At 43.3% G+C, this 25,985-nt stretch overlaps 1 protein-coding gene across 1 annotated transcript in view; it reads right to left on the bottom strand.

Moving 5' to 3' along the window:
* The window catches only part of pcsk7 (proprotein convertase subtilisin/kexin type 7), an 85,891-nt gene that overhangs the window by 16,982 nt on the left and 42,924 nt on the right, over positions 1–25,985 (bottom strand). The window contains exons 9-11 of the mRNA XM_060905701.1: positions 21,906–22,073; positions 11,828–11,932; positions 11,615–11,717 (exon numbers count right to left, since the gene is read on the bottom strand). Of these exons, the coding sequence (XP_060761684.1) occupies positions 11,615–11,717; positions 11,828–11,932; positions 21,906–22,073 (376 nt within the window). The remainder of the gene's footprint in view (positions 1–11,614; positions 11,718–11,827; positions 11,933–21,905; positions 22,074–25,985) is intronic.

Raw genomic sequence — 25,985 nt, forward strand, 5'->3', positions numbered from 1 at the left:
CAATCTGGCAACACTATGCGCATGCTGCTTCTCTTGAACGTATACACGGAAGTAAGGCGGAAGGTAGTTTGTTGACGTCACCTCAAGACGACGCCAACGATTGGTCAAATTTGCGGGAAGGTTGCGGTGATTGGATATAATTGCAACACCGCCCTGAATTCGCGGGGATTGGTTGAATTTGCGTTGAAGCTGCAAATCGCAACATCGCGAAATCCTGGAGGGTCTGGTTTTTTGCTTGGCCCAGACTCTGTCTCCTCACTCACTGTAGCTTTAGGTACTAAAAATCGATCCATTTTGTCTCTGGCAAAGGCTAGCTGAAGTTCGCTAAATGTCCACAATAGTAACTTATTCTGGTTTATGTTTCCTCACGTTGCGCCCCCCCGAAGAACTCTGGCGCCCCCCAGGGGAGGCGCGCCCCACACTTTGAAAAGCCCTGCTCTACTCTATTCTGATTGGTCAGTAAGTGGTGATTATTATACGGCACGAGCTATGTCCGGTAAACTCATGCGCTCTGATTGGTGCCTTGGTTTCTGATTACAGACTTAGTTTCTTTCCAAGGTGCCGGCTTTCAATGTTGCAAAAAAAAAAAAAAAAGATTGATTGGAAATCAAAAACGGCCGAAAGACAAACAAGAGTTGGCGAGTTATTCAAGAAATGAGCGACGAAGAGCGTTCGGAAACCGCCAACTGCGAACAGTTGTTCAATTTTGAAACCACTAGCTGTTTATTCATACCTGACAAATATGACGTGACTGAAAGCAGCGTCACGCTTCATTATAACGACTGTATTTTAATCTTAGAAAAAAACGGCATATAATAAACTCATTAACCTCGCTTGCTCGCTCTTTATGGGAAAATATCATAAAAAAAAAATTTAATTGCTGTAGTATACGAAGGATGAAACACTTCAGAGGAGGAAAACAAGTTTGGCGTCGTAACTGCAACTCTGCTTCATCGCCCCGCCATTTTGTCATGGATTGGTCTTTAAGTAATCAAGAAAGCATTGTTGCTTGAACGGCTCTACCTCTCTAACCCGTGCTAATTGGGACTTCTTAAAACAGCACAACCCTTTCCCCCCCGCCGCTGGAGTTCTTTGCTCTAAACACTGTTATGAAACGATCTCCTACTGGGACGGCTTCGGCTTAGACGTGCTACTCGATGAGAACCAGACGTGCGCGGAAACGCTTCGTTCTGAATGAAAGTCGTGCGTTTTTGGGCCGATTCATGTCCGTAAGCGTGCTGCCTGTGTCTGTAACGTCATAACTGCGGCGCTTTCTTGCCAAAGCAGGTCTCTGATGTTTTCTTGGGCACCGAATGAAGTGAAAAATATTCCCGTTCTTTCTTTTACACTCCTGCGAGCGCGCGCACACAATCACGGAGACTGGTAGAAAATATCGTCCTGCACTTTCTCAAAAGTGGTTTAATAAGAGACTCGACTTCGAGAGGCGACGTTTGCGGCGGATATGTTGGAATCTGAATGTAGACGGTTCTACAATAGTGCCTCAACGTTTTCGGAGAGAGCAAATGAAGACAAATAGAAAGACAGGAAAAAAGGGGATGAGAGATGGATGGACTGGCTTCGCTGTGCATTCAGTGACACAGATGTTGCAAAACATTGCCTAATAAGGGCAGATTGGTGATTGCCAGTTGGGAGGGACTAGCTGAACTCTCCCTCTCGCTCTCTCTCTCTCTCTCGTAATCTCAAACACACACACAGTGCATTCAGCTTCCTCAGTAACGAGTAGCAGGATCTGGACGACAAAAACAGACTGATCAAATTTAACTACAAGCCACAAGAGACTTGCCCTTTTATACATGGAATAGAAGGTAGAGCGTCACTCGAGCGGCAAATATGTTTTTACAAGCAATCTGTAGATCTTAGTCATTTTTTTTTCTTGTCTCTCCTGAAGCAGGGCAAAAGTGATTTATATGCAGGGCGAAAAAATGTGTCTTGTGCAACAATGCTTACTTCTGAACACACACACACACAAAAAAAAAAGATCTCGTCTTATACCGTAAGACGAGTCGAAAGTGGTTCCGGCGCCATGCCCTGGTCTTCCCAGGCAGTCTCCTGTCCCATTACTAACCAGGCCCTTAAAGTGCATATCACGGGTAAATTCAGGAGCGAGATCAGTGTAATTCTCCTATTTTATATTAAACTTTGGTCAAATATCTGTCACATTTTGCATTTTGTGCAATTTTTTTTTACCTTGTACAATACCAGAAAAACTCAGTTGAAATCAAGCCATTTGAGGCGAATTGGTCCGCCTCTGAAAAAACTTGCCATTTGGATTTCCCGGCAAACATTGATTTTCGTGACGTCGCGTATGTGCGGGACGCCTCCTTCTGAATCCTACGTCCGCGCTGGTTTGTTTATGAGAAAACGACCTGGTGGTTTTCTGCAAATTTCTTCAACGTTATCATGTAATTATTAAAATGGTTAACAGATGTATCGTAGGAGGGTGTAGCAACACCAATCTTAATGGGATTATAGAGATGAAAGTGGAGCAAAGAAAAAAACCTGAACTTTTGAAAGTCAAACTAAGATTTGGGGGGGGGAGCAACATCCCCTGAAAATATTTTAATAACATAACACGCAAAACCCTGCATTCTAGTGCATTTTAGTACTTATTTTCACTAAAACAAATTATATATGAAGTGTATATATATATATATATATATATATATATATATATATATATATATATATATATATATATATGGGTATTTATGAAGTGTATATGTGGTATATCTATTATATATATATATATATATATATATATATATATATATATATATATATATATATATATATATATATAAATAAAATAGATATACCACATATACACTTCATAAATATCTATATAAATATATAATTATAAATAAATATAAAAAAAATCTCCTTCTCACCCCCGGCGGGGGGGTGGTATCCATGTCATCCTCAAGCTCGGGTCCTCTACCAGAGGCCTGGGAGTTTGAGGGTTCTGCGCAGTATCTTCGATGTTCCTAGGACTGCGCTCTTCTGGACTGAGGCTTCAGATGTTGTTCCTGGGATTTGCTGGAGCCACTCTCCCAGTTTGGGGGTTACTGCCCCAAGTGCCCCCACTACCACGGGGACCACGCAACCCTTGACCTTCCACATCCGTTCCAGCTGCTCTTTCAACCCTTGATACTTCTCAAGTTTCTCATGTTCCTTCTTCCTGATGTTGGCATCAGCTGGGATCGCCACATCTATCACCACCACCCTCTTCTGCTCTTTGTCCACCACCACTATGTCCGGTTGGTTAGCCAGGATCTGTTTGTCAGTTTGGAAGCTGAAGTCCCACAGAACCTTGGCCCTGTTGTTCTCAGCCACCTTCTGTGGTATGGCCCATTGGGACTTGGGTACTTCTATTCCATACTGGTTGCAGATGTTCCTGTATACTATCCCAGCCACTTGGTTGTGCCTTTCCATGTACGCTGATCCAGCTAGCATCTTACACCCTGCTACTATGTGCTGGACTGTTTCAGGGGCTTCTTTGCACAGTCTGCATCTTGGGTCTGATCTACTCTGGTAGATCCTGGCCTCTATGGCTCTTGTGCTTATGGCCTGTTCTTGTGCTGCCATGATTAGTGCCTCTGTGCTGTCTGTCAGTCCTGCATTATCCAGCCACTGGTAGGATTTCTTGATATCAGCCACTTCCTCTATCTGACGGTGGTACATGCCATGTAGGGGTTTGTCCCTCCAGGTTGTCTGTTCCTCCTCCTCCTCTGCACTCTCATCAGGGTTCTGCTGCCTGAGACATTCACTTAGCAGTTCATCCTTTGGGGCCATCTTTCTGATGTATTCTCGGATTTTCGATGTTTCATCCTGGACCGTGGTCTTGATGCTCACTAGCCCTCGGCCTCCCTCTTTCCGCTTAGTGTATAGTCTCAGGGTGCTGGACTTGGGGTGGAACCCTCCATGCATGGTGAGGAGCTTTCGAGTCTTGATATCTGTGGCTTCTATCTCCTCCTTTGGCCAGTTTATGATACCAGCGGGGTATCTGATGACTGGTAGTGCGTACATGTTGATGGCTCGGACCTTGTTCTTACCATTCAGCTGACTTTTCAGGACCTGCCTTACTCTCTGGAGGTATTTGGCTGTGGTTGACTTCCTTGTGGCTTCTTCATGGTTTCCATTAGCCTGTGGGATGCCAAGGTACTTGTAGCTGTCTTGGATATCACCCATGTTCCCCTCTGGTAGGTCAATCCCCTCAGTCCGGATCATCTTGCCTCTCTTTGAGACCATCCGGCCACACTTGTCCAACCCGAATGACATCCCTATGTCATCGCTGTAGATCCGGGTGGTGTGGATCAGCGAGTCTATTTCTCGCTCGTTCCTGGCATACAGCTTGATGTCATCCATGTAGAGCAGGTGGCTGATTGTTGCCCCACTACGGAATCGGTACCTGTAGCCGCTCTTCGTGATGATCCGACTGAGGGGGTTCAGGCCTATGCAGAACAGCAGTGGTGATAGCGCATCTCCTTGGTATATGCCGCACTTGATGTTGACTTGGGCAATGGGTTTTGAGTTGGCCTCTAGGGTTGTCTTCCACATTTCCATTGAGTTCTGGATGAAGGTCCTTAGGTTCCTGTTGATCTTATATAGTTCCAGACATTCCAGTATCCATGTGTGTGGCATTGAGTCGTAGGCTTTCTTGTAGTCAATCCAGGCAGTGCACAGGTTGGTCTGTCTCTTCTTACAGTCTCGGGCGACTGTTCTATCGACCAGTAGCTGGTGCTTGGCTCCTCTGGTGTTACTGCCAATTCCTTTCTGTGCCTCGCTCATGTATTGAGCCACATGCTTACTCATTTTTGCCGCAATGATGCCTGACAGGGCCTTCCATGTTGTGCAGAGACAAGTAATTGGCCGGTAGTTGGATGGGATGGGTCCCTTCTGGGGGTCCTTCATGATTAGGACTGTCCTGCCTTGGGTTAGCCATTCTGGGTGGGTTCCATCCCTCAGCAGCTGGTTCATCTGTGCTGCTAGGCGTTCATGGAGTGCAGTTAGCTTCTTCAGCCAGTACGTATGGATCATATCGGGGCCTGGTGCTGTCCAGCTCTTCATCTTTGACACTCTTTCTTGGACATCTGCCATTGAGATGGTTACTGGTTCTTGTTCTGGGAGGTTGCTGTGGTCAGCTCTTAGGTCCACTAACCATTGGGCATCGGTGTTGTGTGATGCCTTTCTTTCCCATATGTCTTTCCAGTATTTTTCCACCTCAGCTCTTGGTGGGTCTGACCAGTTGTTGTTCCCCTGCCACTGAGAGTACACCTTGGCTGGTTCAGTGGAGAACAGCTTGTTTATTCTCCTGGCCTCTCCCTCCTTGGTGTATCTCTTCAACCGGGTGGTCAGAGCTGTTAGTCGCTGTTTGGCAGTTTCGAGTGCCTCTGGTATGGAGAGTGAGTTGTACTTCCTGGGTGCCCCTTTATTCACCATGTTCCCTTTCTGTAGTTCAGCTAGCTGGCTAACTTCTCTCCGTGCTGCCTTTATCTTGGCCTCTAATTGTCTCTTCCATGGTGGATACTGTTTGTTATGTCCCGAGCCCACCTTGTGTCCAAGCATCTCCATGATTACTGTTGCTGTACTGTGTATCAGCTTGTTGGTCTCAGTGATGGTTCTTGTGGAGATTGTCTTCAGAGCAGCATTCACGTCTACTAGTAGATCTTCTGAAGGTACTTGGCAACTCAGCTTCGGTATTCGTCGGGGGCTCCAGGTTTCCAGTTGGGTCACGATCTTCCTTCTCAGGTCAGCAGCTCTTATGTTGAGGCTTATGTTGAGGTACCCAATCTCTGGTTGTGGGGATGATGATATCTCCCTGCTGACCATTAATCTCTAGTTGTGATAGTAGATTAGATAGTAGGAACACTGGGCTAATAGCTGTTTATTTGTTAGCCTTGATTGTGGGTTTCGAAGTATCCAATGGTCCCACATTCGCTGCATGTATCCCCTCTCTCTGGGATTGCTTGTATAGTAGCATTCCAGCAAATCCGTATTTTCTGTCCTCGTCCATTGATGTCTTGTTCCAGTAGCCCATTTCTCATCAGTTTGCCCTGGTTCCCTAGCAACTGACGCAGACCTTGTTGACCCGGGCGACGTCTGAGCCGGTATGACTATCAGTTATGTCTTCACTCATTCCTGAGGTAGGCTGATATATCATGAGGGGTTTTTGCCTAAGGACCCTTACTGGATGATGTTTTGCCCCGACCGGGATTCGAACCCCGATCTCCTGCGTCGTAGTCAGTGAGCGTTACCACTGTACTATCCAGCTGATAATTTTATATATATATATATATATATATATATATATATATATATATATATGGGTATTTATGAAGTGTATATCTTATATTTATATCTAATATATATTTATTTATTTGTAATTATATATTTATATAGATATTTATGAAGTGTATATATTTTTTTGTAATTATATATGTATATAGATATTCATGAAGTGTATATATGGTATATATTTTTATAGGTGTATTAATGTAGTTTGGATTTTGGGGTAGTTAAAAAGGGGTGGGAAATTAAAAAAAAAAAAGTATTGTACTTCTTCCCACTCCTTTTTCGAACAATGTGCGGTGTTTTGTAATGTCTTAGCTCTTTATGTTATTTTAATTTAGTTATTTTTTTGTCACTTTCTCGTTGTCTTTCTTTTGTATGTACAAATAGTTACATACATTTTTTTATCCATGTTGGAAATAAAAAATTTCATGCATAACTTTTAAGCCTTTTTCTTTCATGTACATTAATGATTAACATGTCAGAAATATCAAATTTAATTCCCCTCGTTAGTGAGTGATTTTCAGGAGTGCATTTAGAAAGCGGGGTGATTTTCCTGCCTACACAGTTCATTACTTTGAAAAAAATCAGACAGTTGAAGGTAAACTCAGCAAAATCCCAAAACAGTGCTGTTAAAAAGTAAAGGTCTGTTAGAGTTTCTAGAGCTTTCAGGTTTCAGTGTTGGGGACGTTGAGCCTCGTTTATCAATCTTTTAGTCGAGTTGTGCGTTTGCAGAAGCTAAAGTGAACTAAACATTTCCAATTCAGATTTATGCGAGTTGAAGCCAATTGTTTACATTAGTTCGTATTGTCTGTAAATTTAAACACACCAATGAATACCACATTTCTCATGTAAATCAGGGGCGTAGTGTGGATTTTTCAGGGTGTGTGCGTCACACACTGACTGGCAGCCTGAATGCATTATGTAACAAAAAAATAATTACCATTGCTAGTTTTAGGCAGCTTAGAAACCGGCTCTTCCATTATTGCTGTTTCTTCCACGTTTTCTTGATGTTGTGATCTAGAAACGGCACTAAAACTTAGCTTCCAAGCCACAAAATGCAACTTTGATAGGAATAAAAAAAAAAAAAAAAAAAAAAGATATATATATATATATATATATATAAAATAAATTGCTGACCTCTCTTCACGTCAAAAGAAGGAGGAAAGTTTTGCTTGTTTTGACATGGCCAATTATTAACACAAGAGGAAATACTCGTAATTTGCAACTAAAAAGACTGCAGCTACACTGGCAGCTTGAACATGCTTTCTAGTGCGATTGTGTTGCGCTTGCGCAGAACAGTGTCAGTCCTGCACACCTTAACACGTGCACCTGAAGGCACACCTTGGGCGCGCCTAACGAGCTCCGGCACACGTGCCGTTAACAAAGAACACCTGTCTTTAATCAATGAACTACGTCTGGGCTATTTAAGGACTGCGCCCAGGCAAGGACGATGCGAAGTATTAGGCCGCATCTAGGAACGCGAAAAATCCAAAAAATAAATTTCTCCATTTGGGAAACCGGAGATTTTCAAGAGTTTTGTCAAATATCCAGATTTCCGGGGATTTCCGGAAGACTTGTCATTAGCAGAAAAAACCCGGAGGAATTTTCATGAAAATCTAAAAATCCGGAATTCCGGGAAAATCCGGAACACTTTCATGACTAGGATTAGTACTCAGCGTTTCCCAAAAGACCGGACAATGAGAGAGAAATGGGGGCGCTTGGTTTACACAGGCTGTGCACTGAGACTGCGCAAAGCTCACGCAGTCTGCTGGCGCTTCCGCAGGTAACGTCACGAATCTGGCTCCAGACTCCTTTGGGATTTTTCCAGACGCGTTTTGTTATTTTATTTTTTTCTGCTGTAGACAGATGGCCTTGTGAAAAATTACCCTTCTGGACGAGTGTGTAAAGGGACATACTTTCATATAAAAAAAAAAACGAAATTGGTCCAGGATATGCACTTTAAAGAGCACCGGGTGGCGCCGATCTCCGCTTCCATAGCCCTCGGCCTCTCGCTAGGGTTACAGTAGGGAGGGAGGCGGGTCCTCTGGTAACCGCAAGCGTTTGACTCCCTACGCGCATCTGTATTGCGGCGCACCTTGCCAGACAGCAGTAGGTACCATTTTTATGACGGTCTTTGGTATGACCCGACAGCGAACAGAACTCACGATCTCCCGATCGAGAGGCGGACACGCTCACCACTTCTTATACCATAATGAGGTTAAATTCTCAATTCCGACTGGATGATTACTTTTTCACAGTTAAAGTTTGTTTGGACGCTTTATCGTTTCTATAGTAACGATTAACGCACAGACTTGTATGGTGGTGCTCTTGACCTTTTGGAACAGTCAAGATTGTGAGCAAAATCTTACACTGCAGCGCAAACCTGCCATCCGGCTCAGGTGGAAAGAAGTAATCGGGCGAAAACAAATACACGCCTGTCAAAGGTATTATGGCTACATACCATCTTCCTTTCACCTTATGTACGTTAACTGCCGTTAATTAAGTCGTTAAATTATTTTAGCCTGGAGGTTTATGAGCAACCAAAACAAGAGCGTGAGAAGCATGCAGCACTTTCCCAGAGGGCAAGGTAATCCAGTTACGATTTTTCAATCCCTGTGTCTACTGAAACCAATAAAGCGAGACTGCCAAAGAAAGACAGACACAAAAAGGGGGAAAAAAATGCAGAGAGATAAATAAAGAAAAAGTACTGCTTGAGAAAAGCTAAATATTTTCAGCTTTAGTTTCCAGAGCCAGTCTGGGGTTTGGAGCCTTGCATGCTTTGCTAAATATGTCTACCGGTGATGTCACCATGTCTTTGAGATGGTAATCAAGCTGCTGAGAGACAACAAGCAACGCTGAAGAATAAGATTTCGTCCCAAGAAACCTTAAATCACTGCTCTATAATACCCCTTTTCCACCAAATCAGTTCCAGGGCTGGTTCGGGGCTGGTGCTGGTTCACAACTCGTTCAACTTGCGAGCCAGCTGAGAACCAGTTTGCTTTTCCATAGCTCGTGGTGCTAACGGAAGCCACATCAGTTACGTCGCTGTATACGTCAGTTACGTCGCTACGTTTACATAAACCTTGGCGCGAATATCGAAGCAAAAACAACACGGAAGAAGCAGCAGCAACAACAACAATAATAATAAATGACTTCGCGTTTGTACAGCTGCTGCTTCTCGTCGCTTAAAAATGGCGATCTTGTTATTGTTGTTGGTCTTAACAACTCCGCCCCCTGCTGATGTAAGCGGTTCTTTCGTCTGGCCCAGCAGAGAGTTAGTCTGGTTAACACCAGACCATATCACAAGTGAAATATGGTCTGGAATCCGCCTATTGAATTTCTTGTAGGGGAGGTGTGGTTTACGATTGTCAACGGCCGTTTATTGGACGTTGCGAATGTCTATCATTTGGCGTATACGTAGCCCATGGCCAATCATGGCAGTTGTACCCGGTGACGTAGTTAGAGCGATGAAGAGGCGAAGAAGAGAAGGAAAGAGAAAGAGAAGGCAAAACAAAAATAGGAAAACAATGGCACCGAACGATTACTGCCGTTTGTGCAAGACAAATATGAGAGAAGCTGGTTTGGTTAGTTTGGTTCGTATCGCTCACCGCCATGTTAAATGTGATCCGTAAACAGTCCCAAATAAACTACAAGCTTCCGTTTGTCGAGTGGTACGCGTCACCGTCTTTCCACCCCTCCCCACTCTCTGATTGGCTCCCTAACTCAGGCGAGCCTTTAGACCTTGGGTGGCCAACCCGCGGCTCGCGAGCCGCATGCGGCTCTTTGCCCGGTGTCATGCGGCTCTTACGTTCATATCGAAGTTTGTGTTTGTGTTTTTTTTTTTTTTTTTATGTGCGTGTGCGCTTTGCTTGAGTTCAGTATGGTATTTTCGTCAAATGCATCTTCGCTTTGCTTGGGCATATTACGGTATGTCAAATGCGCATGTGCGTGAGATAATCGCTAAGTTTTTGGGCAAGGTGTATCTTGTGTCAAGTAGCCTCTCAAAATGGCAATGAAAAAATGCACAGCAAAACGAAAATATGAAGACGAACATAGGACATTTTTAACAGAGTGGGAGAGTTTATACTTTTTGTTGAACGTAATGGCAAGCCATTCTGCCTTATATGTCAGTCATCATTAGCTCATTTCAAAGCTTCCCGCCTCCCTGAATAAGCAAGGAGCCAGATATGCGACACTAATTGAAAACCTGCACGAAAGCTTTGTAACCCGGTTCCGTGATATACAACTGAAAAGGCCACAGGTTACGTTCCTCGTCGACCCATTCAATGCGGAGACGGACTGTTTGAAAGCCCCGCTAGTCACAGATGAAGCTGCGGCTGAGTTGGAGATGATCGATCTTCGTGAGGAAGACCAACTGAAACCTGTTTTGAGGGAAGGCACCATTGAGTTTTGGAAAAGTGTGCCATTGGAAAAATACCCGAATGTGAAACGGGCTGCGCTTAAGATACTGTCAATGTTTGGGTCAACATACGTCTGCGAGTCTGTGTTCTCTACCATGAAACACGTGAAGTCAAAGCATCGCTCTGTTCTGACTGACACCCATGTGAAAGAACTGCTTCGAGTGGCAACGACGGAATACAAGGCAGATTTGAAGAGGATTGTTCAAGGCAAGGAATGTCAGAAGTCCCACTAAGCAACATGCATAGTAAGTGCACACAATATTGATTGCTGTAAATGACTGGCCTGTGGTATTAGTACTGACTGAAGGAGTAAATTTCTCTCATGTTGGCGTGTGACATTTACTATTAATCTGGCTGAGCAGAGGTGTGTGTGTGTGTGTGTGTGTGTGTGTGTGTGTGAGAGAGAGACAGAGACAGAGAAAGGGATGGGTGATGTTCGTGTGCCCATGTGTATGATGTGGCTCTTTGCGGTAATGCAGTAAAAAATGTGGCTCTTGGTCTCCAACTGGTTGGCCACCCCTGCTTTAGACCATAGTTTCCATGCTGTCTTTTCAGATCGGAACGATTGTGCAAAGCAGCATGGGATTTCCCAGGCCAGCAGAGAGTTGGTGCTAGCCTGGAACCGGTTTTTCTGGCCCCAGAGCCAGTTCTTTGTCAGTGGAAACAGAAAACCCGGTTCCAAACTAAGCACTGGCCCCGAACCAGCCCTGGAACTGCTTTGGTGGAAAAGGGGCATAAGAGAGATCTCAGGTACTGTTAAATCAGGCTGTGTAGCTTGTGTATGACTAACCCGTTTGTACCTACAGTTGTCGTCATCTGTTGTAAATTTTCATTTTATATTCGTTTCGTGTTCCACGTAACCATGTTCACACAGGTCTTACCATTCCAGGTGAGGATAAGTTTGTTCGGAAAGGCTGGGATTGTTTCTCTCTCTTTTAAAACTGGGCTCTGATAAGACGCCTGGGGTGGCACGGTCTCCCAGATCTGTGCACACACACACACACACACACACACACACACACACACACACAGAGAGTTACTTCTCATTCATGTATACCTGTAAAGACTCGAGCACACATGAGAGCAGGATGTACCTGGGCAGCGTTGACCAGTCTCCAGGCATTGAGCAGGCCGAACCCATGCTTGTGGCTGTGGTGGAAACCGGCGCCGTTGGTCTCCCAATCGGCATCAGCGTCATACTAAAACACACATCATTTGTCGATATGATAAAAAGCATTAACAGGAACACGGTCTATAACTGTAACTCCATTACTGTTAGCGTATATTAGTTGTTATTCTATCCACATTCACTGGACATGAGCAATCGCACGCTCCGATTGGCTACTCTACTACTGGGCTATCGGCTCATATACCGTGAGTAGAGAAAAACAAAAACGGCGGAGCGTGTCGCTGAACCAACCGACGACGAAATGTCGACAATGGTAATATTTCTCAGTTGTCAGCTGTCAGGGTTATAGTCCGATGAAAATCCATGACCTTGAGTTTGACATTTCAGAGCCAGTCATTCAAGGTCAAAAGGTCATGGTGCCAAATGAAAGCCCATATGACACTTCCTCTAAGTTGATAATGGTAAACATCTGTCTAGCATCAACCGTTTTCAAGTTACAGCCCTCTGAAAATACGTGACCTTGACATACCTGCCAACCTTGAAAAAAATTTTTGAGTCCGATTTTACAATTTCATGAGTACCCCCCTCCCTCGCGTCAACCTCACCCCAACCCGGCGCGCATGCGCCCCCACAGACCACAACCAGCAGACCAAAAACACACTTTCAATCCAGTTTTATTGATTGACCTTGGGAACATAGTCCAGTTTTGTAAAACATTCCTAGAGAGATCTTGCATGTGACGTCACAGCCGATCCAGATTGTGACGGACGCCATCTTGTCGGTCAAACGCCATATTTCCGCCTTCTACTTCTGGTTCTACTTCTGCTTCTACCTTTTCTTCTGGAAAACCCTACTATATACAATTCTACTACAACGGCTGCAACTACAAGCTCTCCCTACCTGTGCACGTTTTTTATGTTTTTTGTGTGTATTTTTGCGTGTTGTTCGTCAGTATCGGACTTCAATATCCACTACAACCGTATGGACTTACTGGACATTGGTTTCCAGCAGAAAATGACGGTTTGTAGCGATTTCCATCGCATGCACAACATTCCGGACGAGATAGCGAGACCAGCGGGGTCTCCGTGGATTGTTATCGGAAGCAAAGTGAAGGAGGCGGCGTCGGGAGCGGAAGCAAAAGTGAGGCTGCAGGCAGAGCCGGCCTGTTGACTAAGCTCAGAAAACAGCTACTCAAACCTCCACTGCCAAGCCTCTACCTCTCCAACGCCAGATCCATGGTAAACAAGACGGACGATTTGGAATTACAGCTGGAATTACCTTATTCTATTCTATAATCGGCTGGTCAGTGCTATACTAGATACTACTGATATATCTAGTATCAGTACTAGTAATACTTAAGTGACTTACCCGTCCAATGAGGATTGTTATTTTCTTGTTTACAAGATGCCACATCTGAGTCGCTGACAAATCCTGAATTTCTGTAGAGATAACTGTCCAGAGATTTATAAGCACGCAGTGCTTCACCACTGAACAGCGAGGGAAAGTTGATGAGGTAATTCTACACGTCTGGGTATTACACGTCTGGGTATTCCACCTCTGGCAGTTCAAAATCCACCGACACGGTCGTGAAAACTCCGTCCGGTAAGCCATAAGGGTCACTAATCTGTAGATCGTTTATTTTAGACATATATCTAGTTACCTGTTCATCAGAAAAATGAGCCGTGTAGTCCGTCGGTTGAAATTGATCCATTCTGTACACGAGTGCAGCAGTATTCAGCTGTATTTTTTACCGACAAGATGGCGGCTGTTAACTTTCCGGTCACGTGACTGCAAGATCTCTATTGATAGACTTTGGGAAACTGTTATTGATGGCTCTTGGGAACTTCCTTCCGTTTTGAAAAGCAGAACAAACATTAAATACATGTGCAAATGAAATGAAATTAAACCAGAGCCACTCTTTCAAAATAAATAAAGACATTAAATTAATGTAGTATGTAAAAAAGGCACTTTCAACACAAAACATGGTCTGCACAAATTTCCCATGCAATAGGTTTAGACTCTTGCATTTTTTAACATGTTGGAAGTATATTGCATTATACAGTAAAAATATTGCATTATACAGTACACTGCAGTATTTTGTAGTATGCCTTTCTCATGTGCAAACTATTGCATTTGCATTCAAAATATTGCATTTACTGCAGTAATACTGTATAAAAAAAGCATTTGATACTGCAGTACCACGCAGGTTTTTTCATAAGAGGGATGACCAATTTTCGACTTCACATCATCTGCAAACATTCTATGGAATCAATTTTGTGCCAAAATGTTCATACAATACTTTTGAAATATCAAACAAAAACGACAAATCAAAAAAAGGAAAAAAAAAAGTAATTTTTTTTAGACTGGCAAACAAATTATTCGTGTAATGGTGCGAAATATCAGTCTATTACTCTTCAGAAACCTTTTATTTTTGTTCTGCGTCTTTCTCAGTTTTGCTTGACGTAATTTATTTTGGTTGCGATTCCAGCTTTCTCGTTTGCGCTCCCTGACTTTTTGCTTGCAGTTTTGGCACAAACTTCACGTGTGGGTGGGCTGTCCAGGAATGCATTCCCATTGGCTAACTTGTGTTTGACTGGCAGCTACGCTCAGCCATTCCCTACTCGGATTCTGGCGGACTGTTTGACGAGTGACCGATCCATTGACGGTAAACAAGGATCGAGTGGACTTCAGTGGCAACTATGATATTGAATTTACACTTTGTTGAATTAATTCAGTATCATAGTCGCCACTGAAGTCCACTCCATCCTTGTTTACCGTCAATGGATCGGTCACTCGGCAAACAGTCCGCCAGAATCCGAGTAGGGAATGGCTGAGCGTAGCTGTCAGTCAAACACAAGTTAGCCAATGGGAATGCATTCCTGGACAGCCCACCCACACGTCAAGTTTGTGCCAAAACTGCAAGCAAAAAGTCAGGGAGCGCAAACGAGAACGCTGGAATCGCAACCAAAATAAATTACGTCAAACAAAACCGAGAAAGACGCGGAACAAAAATAAAAGGTTTCTGAAGAGTAATAGACTGATATTTTGCACGATTACACGAATAATTTGTTTGCCAGTCTAAAAAAATTCACTTTTTTTTTCTTTTTTTGTATTTTGATTTGTCGTTTTTGTTTGATATTTCAAAAGTATTGTATGAACATTTTGGCACAAAATTGATTCCATAACATTCTAGGCTACCATTGACAGAAGTTACCGACTGCCCTTAAGATATACAACACGCTACGTTTTGTTGAGCACATCAATAAAGTGGTACTTATCATAGTGATTCAATGAGAGCGCGAGAGGAATTGTAATCAGGTTTCGTTGGTTACCGCATCGAATATGCAACCTCGAGTGACGGCTTCGAAGTTAAATGAAGAACTAGCCTGTACTGTTGGTGTTGTAAATGCACAAAATAACGTGAAACACAACCGTTTCTGTTACAAATATAAAAACGACGTCTCTAACCGACGTTTCAATCCCCGACTCGCTCTAGCCACCTGGCTGCACCGCTGCACTCAAGTCAGAGATGCAAAGGAGGAAGGGGAGGGGTGAAGAGGGACGGGGGGATTGGGCAAAGCGTTCCATTCTGGCTTTGAGTTTTCTCACAGATCAGCGGTATCAACTTCAGCGAGAACCTGACTGAAATGCGAGTTCGGACGATATGCGTACTTTTTAATGTGAAAACATACAGTCGTACAATGAGGTAAAAAGTCGTAGCGGCTACGCAAGATGCGTACAGATTGGCAGGTATGCCTTGAGTTTTCAAGGTCACAGATCATGGTGCCAAATGAAAGGCCATATAGGAGTTCCTATATGCTCAGAACAGTGAACATCTATCTATCAGCAACTGGTTTTGAGTTACAATGGAAAATGCGTTATTTTGACCGAAAGGTTGACCCTTCTGGTGACCTTGACCCGATTACCCCCAACATTTAATCAGGTAATCTATAGACCATTGCCCGCCCGCCCGCCCACCCTGAAAATTTGAAGTCAATCGGTGCAACCGTCTAGACGCTAGATTGTTAACAGACACACAAACAAACCGCACTGATTACAATACCTCACCCCGCTTACTCCGTCACAGGGGAGGTATTTAAAAAAAAATATGGAAAAAAATGTCTAATTATTTTTCAACAATAATAATAATAATTATTAAAGTATTTTTCACAAATTGCTCTCATCATTTCGTCGGTTTGTTTACATTCTAATTGGAAATGATTTTGTCGGACGTTTTGGATAAAGGTTTTTTTTTTTTTTTTAAATCGAATTTGTCCCAAAAGGACAAATCGAAAGGAGTCAGTTGAGGTGATTCGGGCACCTTGTCAGGATGTGCCCTGGAAGACTCCTGAGGGAGGTTTTCTGGGCGTGCCCCACCGGGAGGAGACCCCAGGGCAGACCCAGGACATGCTGGAGAGCTTACATCTCTTGGCTGGCCTGGGAATGCCACGGTGTTCCCCCGGAAGAGCTGGTGGAGGTGGTTGGGGAGAGGGAAGTCTGGGCTGCTCTGCTTAGGCTGCTACTCCCGCGACCCGGATCCAGATAAGCGGTAGAAGATGGATGGATGGATAATCGAATTTGCAAAAAATAAAAATGCTCCGTTTCTCAAAATCCACTGAATGTGGATAGAATAAAACAGTTATTCCACTCAATCTTGTTGTACACGGCTTATAGACGACTCGGTGCTACGCGCCTCGTCGGCTATCAGCTCATGTACAACTCGATTTCGTGGAATAACTGTTAAATAGATAAACTATTAGATAGTTTGCTTCTTGTTGCAAGATCACAACTGACATCTAAAAATCAAAATATTAAATTAAGCCTGGCCAACATGATGATCTCTGTAAAGCAAGGCTTTGAACCGGTTCAAGGAACGAAAACGAAAACCGGGAACTTTTTCTATTTCACATGGAACAGAAACGAAACCAGAAACTTTATTATTTTTTATGTTCCGGAACAGAAACGCTTATTAAAAATAATGGTAACCGGTTAATACCGGTTTTTATTTCGTTCCTCAAAGTTTCCGTAGCCTACAAATAAAAAAAGTCATTCTTCTCCTGCGCAAGTTTCTATGATCCGCTGGGGTTCACTTCCTGTGTGACGGTCGCTGACTGAATGGAGAGAGCGGGAAGGTGGACTACTATCACGTCTCCATGTGATAATAAGTGAGTAAGTGCATTACTCAGTAAGTGCATTACTGAGTGTCTGAGCAAAGAAGAGCCTGAACGTTGCAACCTCCCTATTGGCTGTTTGTAAAAATGTATCAGTTGTTGCCCTTCCCACGGGAATCATTGCGGGCTCGAGAGACGAGACCTGACGAGTTAGTTCGTTGGTAGCAGAACAAAATGTCTGGACACAAATCGGGTTTTCAGAAAAGGAAAGAAAATAAACGGAGGGTTGAAAATACAAAAAAGGAGGCAGAAAATGCAAAACGAGTTTTAAGGTAGGATAAATGGTTACTTCTCTGAGGCAGCCCGCCGTGGCTGCAGGCTTTCAGTTGTGTCATTGAATGGTTACTTTTCTGAGGCAGCCCGCCGTGGCTGCCTGCAGGCTTATTTATTATAGCCCATTTAGTTAAAATAGTTGATATAAAATGTTTATAGTTATAGTTATGTGATGGTTGTCCTGATTTAGACTGGTGTGTGGTGTTTTTTTTTTGGGGGGGGGGGGGGGGGGGGGGGGGTGTTGCACCCGGGTCCAGATTAGGGCAGAACCGGCCCTGGCTACATTTCAAGTGTAGTTTGTTTTATGTATGTATGTACTTGCATAGATGTGTACTTGGTCTTCCAATATGGCGCCTAACAAAATCTCGCGGCGCGGTGACGTCATGCGGTAGCCCTCTATAGGGCCTGACTAGCCTTTGGTAACACACTAAACGAATTCTCTTTCATTTTTGGCACTTTTTCTGTTTGTGTAGATGGGAAGACATACTGAGAATCCAAATCGCCAACATTTGAAATAATAATTGTTTTGAATTATTTCTTGTCTTATTTAATGAAGGTTGTAATAGAATTAGCCTACATTTGGCTTAAGCTGGATGAGACACAGACATAATTTTATAGCCATTTGTTAAACAGCTGACAGGGAACGTAATTAACCGTTCCGGGAACGAAAATTTTTTGTTCTAACCGGTTCGGGAACGTCTATTTAATGGTGGAACCCAAAACCGGAAACGTTAAAATTCCGTTTCTGTTCGGAACGAACCAACAGGAAAAAAATTCTGGTTCAAAGCCCTGCTGTAAAGTGATATCGCTATACATTTTGACGACAGTATTGTAGATGGTGTCCAATTAGCACTTTTGTACGACTGGATCATCTCCATTTCATTGTTCAAAGTGTTCCAGGGATTAACCAGTGTCTGGATTCCTCTCGTAAAATAATGAGTCTAATTTATGTCTCACTTTTAAAGATGTCCTGCTGGTGTTAATATTGACAAACTTATCATTTATATATAAAAAAAAAAAAAAAAAAAAAAAGTTGAAAATGACTCAAAACGCCATCTAGTGGTCAAAGTCACCCTGAACCTTTCAAGGCCGATGCTGATATGGAGTTGGTGGAGTTCTCTACACCAGCGGTTCCCAAACTTTTTTGGCCGCGCACCCCCTTCTATACTCCAACCAGGTTGACGCACCCCCAGTTCCCCAATTTCAAAAAACACACGCTTTCTTATAAAGGCAGCATCTTTAATTGTGCTAAAATGATAACAAACATCGTTTGCCACACCTGCAGGAAACCACAAAAGTGAAAAAAAAAAAACACCACCAAAGCTTTCTTACAAAGGCAGCACGTGCTCGAATGAGAACATCGAATCACATTAACATATTATGCGCTCTCGTATTTGAATTAGGTAGAATTTGATTGAAATGTAACAGTTTTAAAACGTTGCAACATGGTAAATGTGCAAATTCATTACAAAGGGAGATCACATCGAGGCATGTAGTCTACCAGCCAGATACGAGAAAATATATGATTTTCTACCGTGTTTAAAACACTAGCAACACAACCCTGTCATTACAAGGTTATGAAAATGAATTGAGAATGAATTTAATTTGCAAAAAAGTTGACATATGAGTGATTCCACGCTTATGGGTACTGAAATGGGGACATGAACTTATTTTTAAAAATTCACCTAAAACCATTTCTTTTTTTTACCATCAGGTCACAAAACATGTAATCTTTAATGAATGATATGTTAAAAGATAACTTTAATTTTCTGAGATGTAATAAAAACATATTTATATGCCAAAGTCAGAACGTAACAGAAGTGTTGTGGACATATATATTCTCAATTTTAACAATGTAGAATTACTTTTTGAAACATAGGAAGGTGATGTTTTAGCAAATATAATTAATAAACATGTGTAGTAGAATAAACATACACATTCTTTCAATAAGATTAACATGGTATATAGCGAGATTGTAATTAATTTGTAACAGACGCGAGATGGACAATCGTAACAGAAGTAATGGAACAGACATCATTTTGGAACTCATAGGCTTGACTTTGGCGCATAAATATGTTTTTATTACATCTCAGAAAATTAAAGTTATCTTTTAACATATCATTCATTAAAGATTACATGTTTTGTGACCTGATGGTAAAAAAAAGAAATGGTTTTAGGTGAATTTTTAAAAATAAGTTCATGTCCCCATTTCAGTACCCATAAGCGTGGAATCACTCATATAATAACAGTAAAAATAGCAAATGATAATTATGAACATATGCATTTTAAAGAGATACAACAATTAATCCGCTGCAATCCCGTCTCCCTCTCTTCTCTCCTCCTCACCAACTGCCCCTGATTCCTCCCTATCTGTTGGGGTTTCTCCTCCTTCATCCCTGACTTGTGGTGGCGCATTTAGTTTTGCCGAATTCAACCAGTTGAGCATCACGAATGAATGAATGAAGCCACAAACTACTGCAGAACCGTTACGGCGTAGAAGAAGAGTTAAAAATCGCCATTACATTTTTTATCTTGCGCACCCCCTAGTGGCAGCTCGTGCACCCCCGGGGGTGCGCGCGCACCACACTTTGGGAACCCCTGCTCTACACCATGAAATATTTATGTGGGAGGGAAAAGAAAAAAAAAAAAAGTTAACGTCCCCTAATCGGATGTGGACGGCCCACCTCGCCTAGCCCCGCCCATGAGTGAGTCTTTTGCTGTGTTCACACTTATACCGGTACGAAAGTGGTACAACTGTATCGATACAAAGTATACCAGTACAGTTTAGTGCATCTGTCCACACTAGCGAGAAACGTTTGCGGTTTTCTTTCACGGAAGTTGAAATGCGCGTGCGCGAAATGTTTCCGTGGTTACCGAGTAACTTCCTTCCGAGAATATGGCGGATGAAACAACGTGTGTGTGCTTTTGGTTGTCAGTGTACAGTCTGTATTTCTGGTGGTCATTTATTCAGTCGAATCGTATAAAATGCGTGAGGCAGTTGAGAAAGAAACAAAGAAAACGAATCTCCCTTTCTCCCCCTCACTTTCTCCCTCTTCCCCTCCCCCCCCTTTCTTTGCTCCATGTAGCTCCACGGTCGTTTTGAGCCATTTTGACGTTTTATTTACAGCTGGAAAGCGCGTGCGTATTGTATTGTATGAATAACCCGGAAGACGTAGGAATGGTTCATTGCGCTTGCGCATTATATTTGTATCGATACAGAGCCGCTTCATCTGTCCACGCTACAGCGAAGCGCTACAGTACTGATACTGTACCGGTACGAAACCCATACATTTGTGGGTTTCGTACCGATACAGTTATACTGCTACAGTACCGGTATAGTTGCTAGTGTGGACAGGTGTTGCGGTACGAAAGTAGCTTCGTATCGGTACAAAATCCCTAGTGTGGACAGGGTATTTGAAACTGTGATCATGTTCAAATGTGTGCTGCTTGAAGGCCAATTTATGCTGACAACCCAGTCCTCGCAGATGGCGTCGCAGATGGCGTCTGCGTAGCCCCCCACCTTCGCAGACACTCTGCGCGCACCTCCCAAAAATTGTGACCACCGCAGAAGCCTCGCAGACAGCGTCGCAGACAAGAGGGCTCCGATTGGTCCACTCTACATCCGCTGTACACGCACTTCCGCTTCCCTACTTTCCCGGTTTGGTTTGTTTTCACGACCGCCATTTTTAAAAACACGAGTGAAGATGGAGCAGCACGAAGAGCGGTTGATCAAGGAAGTGAGGAAGTACGTACATCTATACGACTCCAGTTCTAGTCATTATAAGTAACCGGAGGATAAACACTCCACTAACCACACCCACCAACTACTCCTAGCGATTTCGCGCCCCTTTGCGTTGTGGCGGTGAATAACATCACGCACGCCTATTACTCCCCGCTCAACAATAAATTACAACTGTCTGCGAAAAGCTATCTGCGAAAGCCTTGTCGCAAGAGCATGCAGAGGCCCTGAGACTCGTTCATAGGAGACTGCGCCATTTCACCACCCCACCCCGACACTCCTCAGCTCCTCCCCCGCCAACTATTTTCGCATTTAAAATGACGGACCAGGGCTCAGACCTGAGGGTGAGTTTTATTTGACTCGCTCTCATAATAATGACCGACTCCAGTGATTCTTTCTGACTTTTATTTTTCCCTCCGGTTTATTCTTTGTGCACGCTATTACGTGTCGTGAAAACGTCACCCGGCTCTGTATTTAATCTGGGTTCTTACTCTTGTCCTTGTTAAAAGTTTCCAGACCTTTCCGGTTTAGTTTTCTGAAAATCTTTAACACATCGTTCGAATGAAAAGAAGACGTGAAACGATTAGATTACAAGAAAGCGTGCCAAAAGAAAACTGACTGGGAACGTACTTTCCTGTGTTAATCAAAATGCCTCCGCATTCCCAGACCTGTTGGAATTAACCGTGAGATTTATGACATGCTGAATGCAATGTACGAGCCTGGGATTTGACCTCACAGCCGCTAGTGCAGAACCCGAACATCTGTACTACCCCCGGTATTTTGTGCAAGATGAAAGGATAGAAAAGGACTACCAGCCAGAACGTGTGGGGTTATTTGTGTGTTTTAGATGCAGGCCATACCTGTGTAGCTGTGTACGTGACGATGTGCTGAACGTCTCGCCAGGTTAAACAGGGTCGCACCTGCAGCATCAGTGCCACCATGCCAGCTGCCAAAGGAGCTGCAGCAGATGTACCCGTGTGGCCTTCAGTGCAGCCCGTCCCCTGCTGGAGTGACCAGTCTGATGTCACCTACACACAAATGCATCACTGTTAGGAAATTCAGTGTACACACACACGCGCGCACACCACAGTGCTGCCGAATTCTCCACTACGACTGGTCAGAAGTCGTGCACTCCTCTAGTGCACTTAAGGACATGCTGGTTTGGAAAATAAATAAACTTCGGCGTGGTAACAGTGACTACTGAAGTCAAAAGATCAGAGTTCCATTCTTTAAGCACATTCTCATTCGAAAAAAAAAAAAAAGAATGCAAGGAAACAAAGCAGTTAAAAACAGCACTTGTGTTTGGAAAAGGAGTTGAGGAGTGATGCAGACTGATGGTTATGCAAACAAACCGAAGAGGCTGGTACATGACGAACGTCTAAACAACTGTCCAGAGCGCACGGTGTTCGTGTGCCAAAATGTCTTAAGTGATATCAGACACGTCTTATAGATTGCTTTGACGAGTGCGCGGAAAAATAAAACGCGAGCTAATTTAGTCAGAATGAACGACTGCTGCAAAACCCAAATGCTGCACTGTTCTTGACTTTCAAGTGATGTTGGAGCAAAATATACTACCGTAAAATACCAAATAATAGCCGAGTTCCAATTAACCGCCGAGTTCCCTTTAACGGCCGGGTGTACGCGTGTGTTGTGACAAATAAAGGCCGGTTCCGAATACTCGCCGGGGTCTAAAAAAAAAAAAAAAAAAAAAAAAAAAGCGTCCGAACGTTCTATCTAGAATGTTGAGGCCCAGCACTTTTCTGGTTTTCTGGTGTTTAAACGATTTTGCATTGCATAGTTTTCTACCGAAACAATATGAATGAATGAATGAATGAATGAATGAAATTATTTCTATAATACTGTTTACAACATTTTGTTACGTGATAATAAACATGCCATTTCAATGTTATAATCTTGGTCTACCGTAATATTTCTTGAGGAATGCAACTCCGTAACTTTTGACAGATGTCTTAGCCACCCGTTTGGGTATACCCAACGAAAGCCAGCGTGTGTGGGGACATTGAGGACTGCGGGTTTCCAAGGTTGGACTGCTGCTTCTGTTAAACGACCTAAATTGCCAAATGCATGCGTCAAAGCACACACTGAGTTTTATTAAAGACCTTATACCATTTCACTTGCCCTTACCCATTCGGATCTGGAAGACGCTTTACAAAAAAGGTGAGAGCGTTCTAACATGCATTTCAGTCTGCTCGCGGCCAATCTAATCCAAGGGGCCTTTTCAACAAGTAATCTGTCGTGCAAGTTGGGCAGAAGCACGCGTCAGGCAGGCAACATGTAGGCCTACAAGTCAGTAACCTATTCAACTAACTTTCATCCGAACTTTAAGTTTTCTACGGGGTCGAGCCACCGTACCAACTCACTCGGGGAATAGGCTCATATCGGCCAAATAGGGAGACGTCTTGGAGAGAAACGTGAGAATGCAAGATGACAGTATGTAGCCACTGCAGGTCACTTATTTTTCAGCATAAGAAAAAACCCTTTGGTTTGACACTTCGCACCCTAATTATGTTGCTTCAACGTCGCGCCCTCCATGCAATTTCAGATTGACAGACATCGCGAAGCGCAAAGGGTGGAGGCTGCATGGGTGAGGGTGATAGCAAGTGACCATAACTTTGCAGAGTAATTAAATCACAGTGCTGCGCACAGACAATGGTGTGGTTTCTTGATTATTTTGTAAAGCATGCGCTTAACTAGTCATTAACAGGAAAAGGTGTGTGATTTATCCTTTATCCACCCCGACTGTGCCATGCGAAGATGCATTCTGCGTCTTCAAAATTCCCCGAAGTCGGCACCGTGCTATCTGTAATCTAACTCTAAACAAACTGTAAGTTATACTGGTTAAAAGTAGGCCTATCTGAGAATGATTTTTTCCCCGTTTTGAGGTAGATTTTGGGGAAGGTGTTTGTGAAGAAGGAATTAATCGCCTGTTCCAAATAGCCGCCTAGTCTCTAATACGCGCCGGGTCTCTTACGCGATTGAGACAAATAATCGCCCGGGCTATTATTTGGTATTTTACGGTAAGTAACTTTAAAAACGCACAATGGAATTCAACACGATATCACTTTAGATCCATGCATATATTTGAAATGTATGATATTGTATGTAATGCACACACATCTTGAAACATCGATAAAGGACATTTATTGTCAAACTCAAGAATTAATTCACAATAAAAAAATTCAAAGTGACAGTTGGTCCATGTTCGGACCGTCATGCTGGAGATTCTGGGTCTGTGTCGTCCAGGGGTCTCAGCGGCAGTGACTGAGGGTGTCAGGAATCTGTCACGGAGGTGAGCTAGCCTGATGTGTTGATCCTGAACTGGCGTCGTGACTCGAGGCTGACCAGGGCGTGGACGATCCCTGGTGCTCCCTGTCTGTCTGTAACGCTGACTCAAACAGGAAATGGTCGAATGATGAACACCGAAGTGCCGGGCGACCTCTGTCTGTGTACTTCCGGCACGCAACATCCCGATGGCCTGTTCACGTTGATTTTGGCTTAGGGGTGGCATCTTCAATAATGACAATTTTCCCATCATTTCCCCCGGGTATTTATAGGCAAGATTGTGTGTGTACAGTGTATGCAAAATTTGTTTGAAAATTAAAGCCTGTCCATGTCATTGACTACCCGAGTCATATTGTACATTACTGAGTACAACTCCCTTAAATTCTGATTTGAGCACAGATTTGGAACTTATTCGGGCGGAACGAAGTTATTTTTCCATTGTGATACGTTTCTTTTCTTCTTGAGATAAACTCAGCACGAATTCAGCAAGTTTTATCAATGTGCGTTTTTAAAGTTACTTAGTGTAGAAACGCGGATGGCGGCCATACTGGTGGAGATACAAACGCGGGTTCGAGCGACATTCCATACAAAACAGTCACACGTGCGCGACCCTGTTTTCCCGCTGCTTTAAGTGTTCTTTTAGCTCTGCCGTATCTTTGTGCTGTGTATGGTCGTAGTCACAGCAGGACTCATGACCGTAGCACGTTCTGATTTTTTTAGAATTCCATCCGTGATTCAGAAAGAGGGTGAAGAAACTCTGAGGCTTAGTACGGAGAGGAGACGAGCCGAGCATGGCTGAACAACATCGGCAGGGCTGATCGAACTGAGGCAAAAACCAAAACGGCTCGTGTTTGCAGTGATCGTTTTATCTCCGGTGAGATTCTAAAGCTTTCTCGATAACATCACGGAAGAATTTTATTTCGTGTTGCTTGAATTTTGCTATAAAACAAGTGCTCTCTTGTCGTGGTTCGCTCGGTCGTTGTTATAATTTTAACGTGTTAAAATTTTCCATTTCACTTCGAGAAGTGCCAGCGAAACTATACGACAGAAACAATCCAGACTGGGCACCCACTCAGAACACGGGCAATGTTTCGTCCGAGGTCAGACTTGATTCTTCGGTAGCCGAACCAGACAGAATGCGATATCTGGGTACTCGATGGTCGGTAGAAGCGTCTTATCTTCAGAAAACTCTGACTTTTTTAAATAATACAGGTCAAAAGCACACACATCTATCTTCTCTTTGTATCGAATCGTTGCTCGATTGTTCAAATCGTGAGAAAATTCAGCATTGTTCACAGACACGCTTTCAGCGGCTGCCATCCTACAACCCCGATTCCAAAAAAGTTGGGACAAAGTACAAATTGTAAATAAAAACGGAATGCAATGATGTGGAAGTTTCAAAATTCCATATTTTATTCAGAATAGAACATAGATGACATATCAAATGTTTAAACTGAGAAAATGTATCATTTAAAGAGAACAATTAGGTGATTTTAAATTTCATGACAACAACACATCTCAAAAAAGTTGGGACAAGGCCATGTTTACCACTGTGAGACATCCCCTTTTCTCTTTACAACAGTCTGTAAACGTCTGGGGACTGAGGAGACAAGTTGCTCAAGTTTAGGGATAGGAAT

This window comes from Neoarius graeffei, chromosome 23 (genome assembly GCF_027579695.1).
Source record: "Neoarius graeffei isolate fNeoGra1 chromosome 23, fNeoGra1.pri, whole genome shotgun sequence".
Lineage (NCBI taxonomy): Eukaryota > Metazoa > Chordata > Actinopteri > Siluriformes > Ariidae > Neoarius > Neoarius graeffei.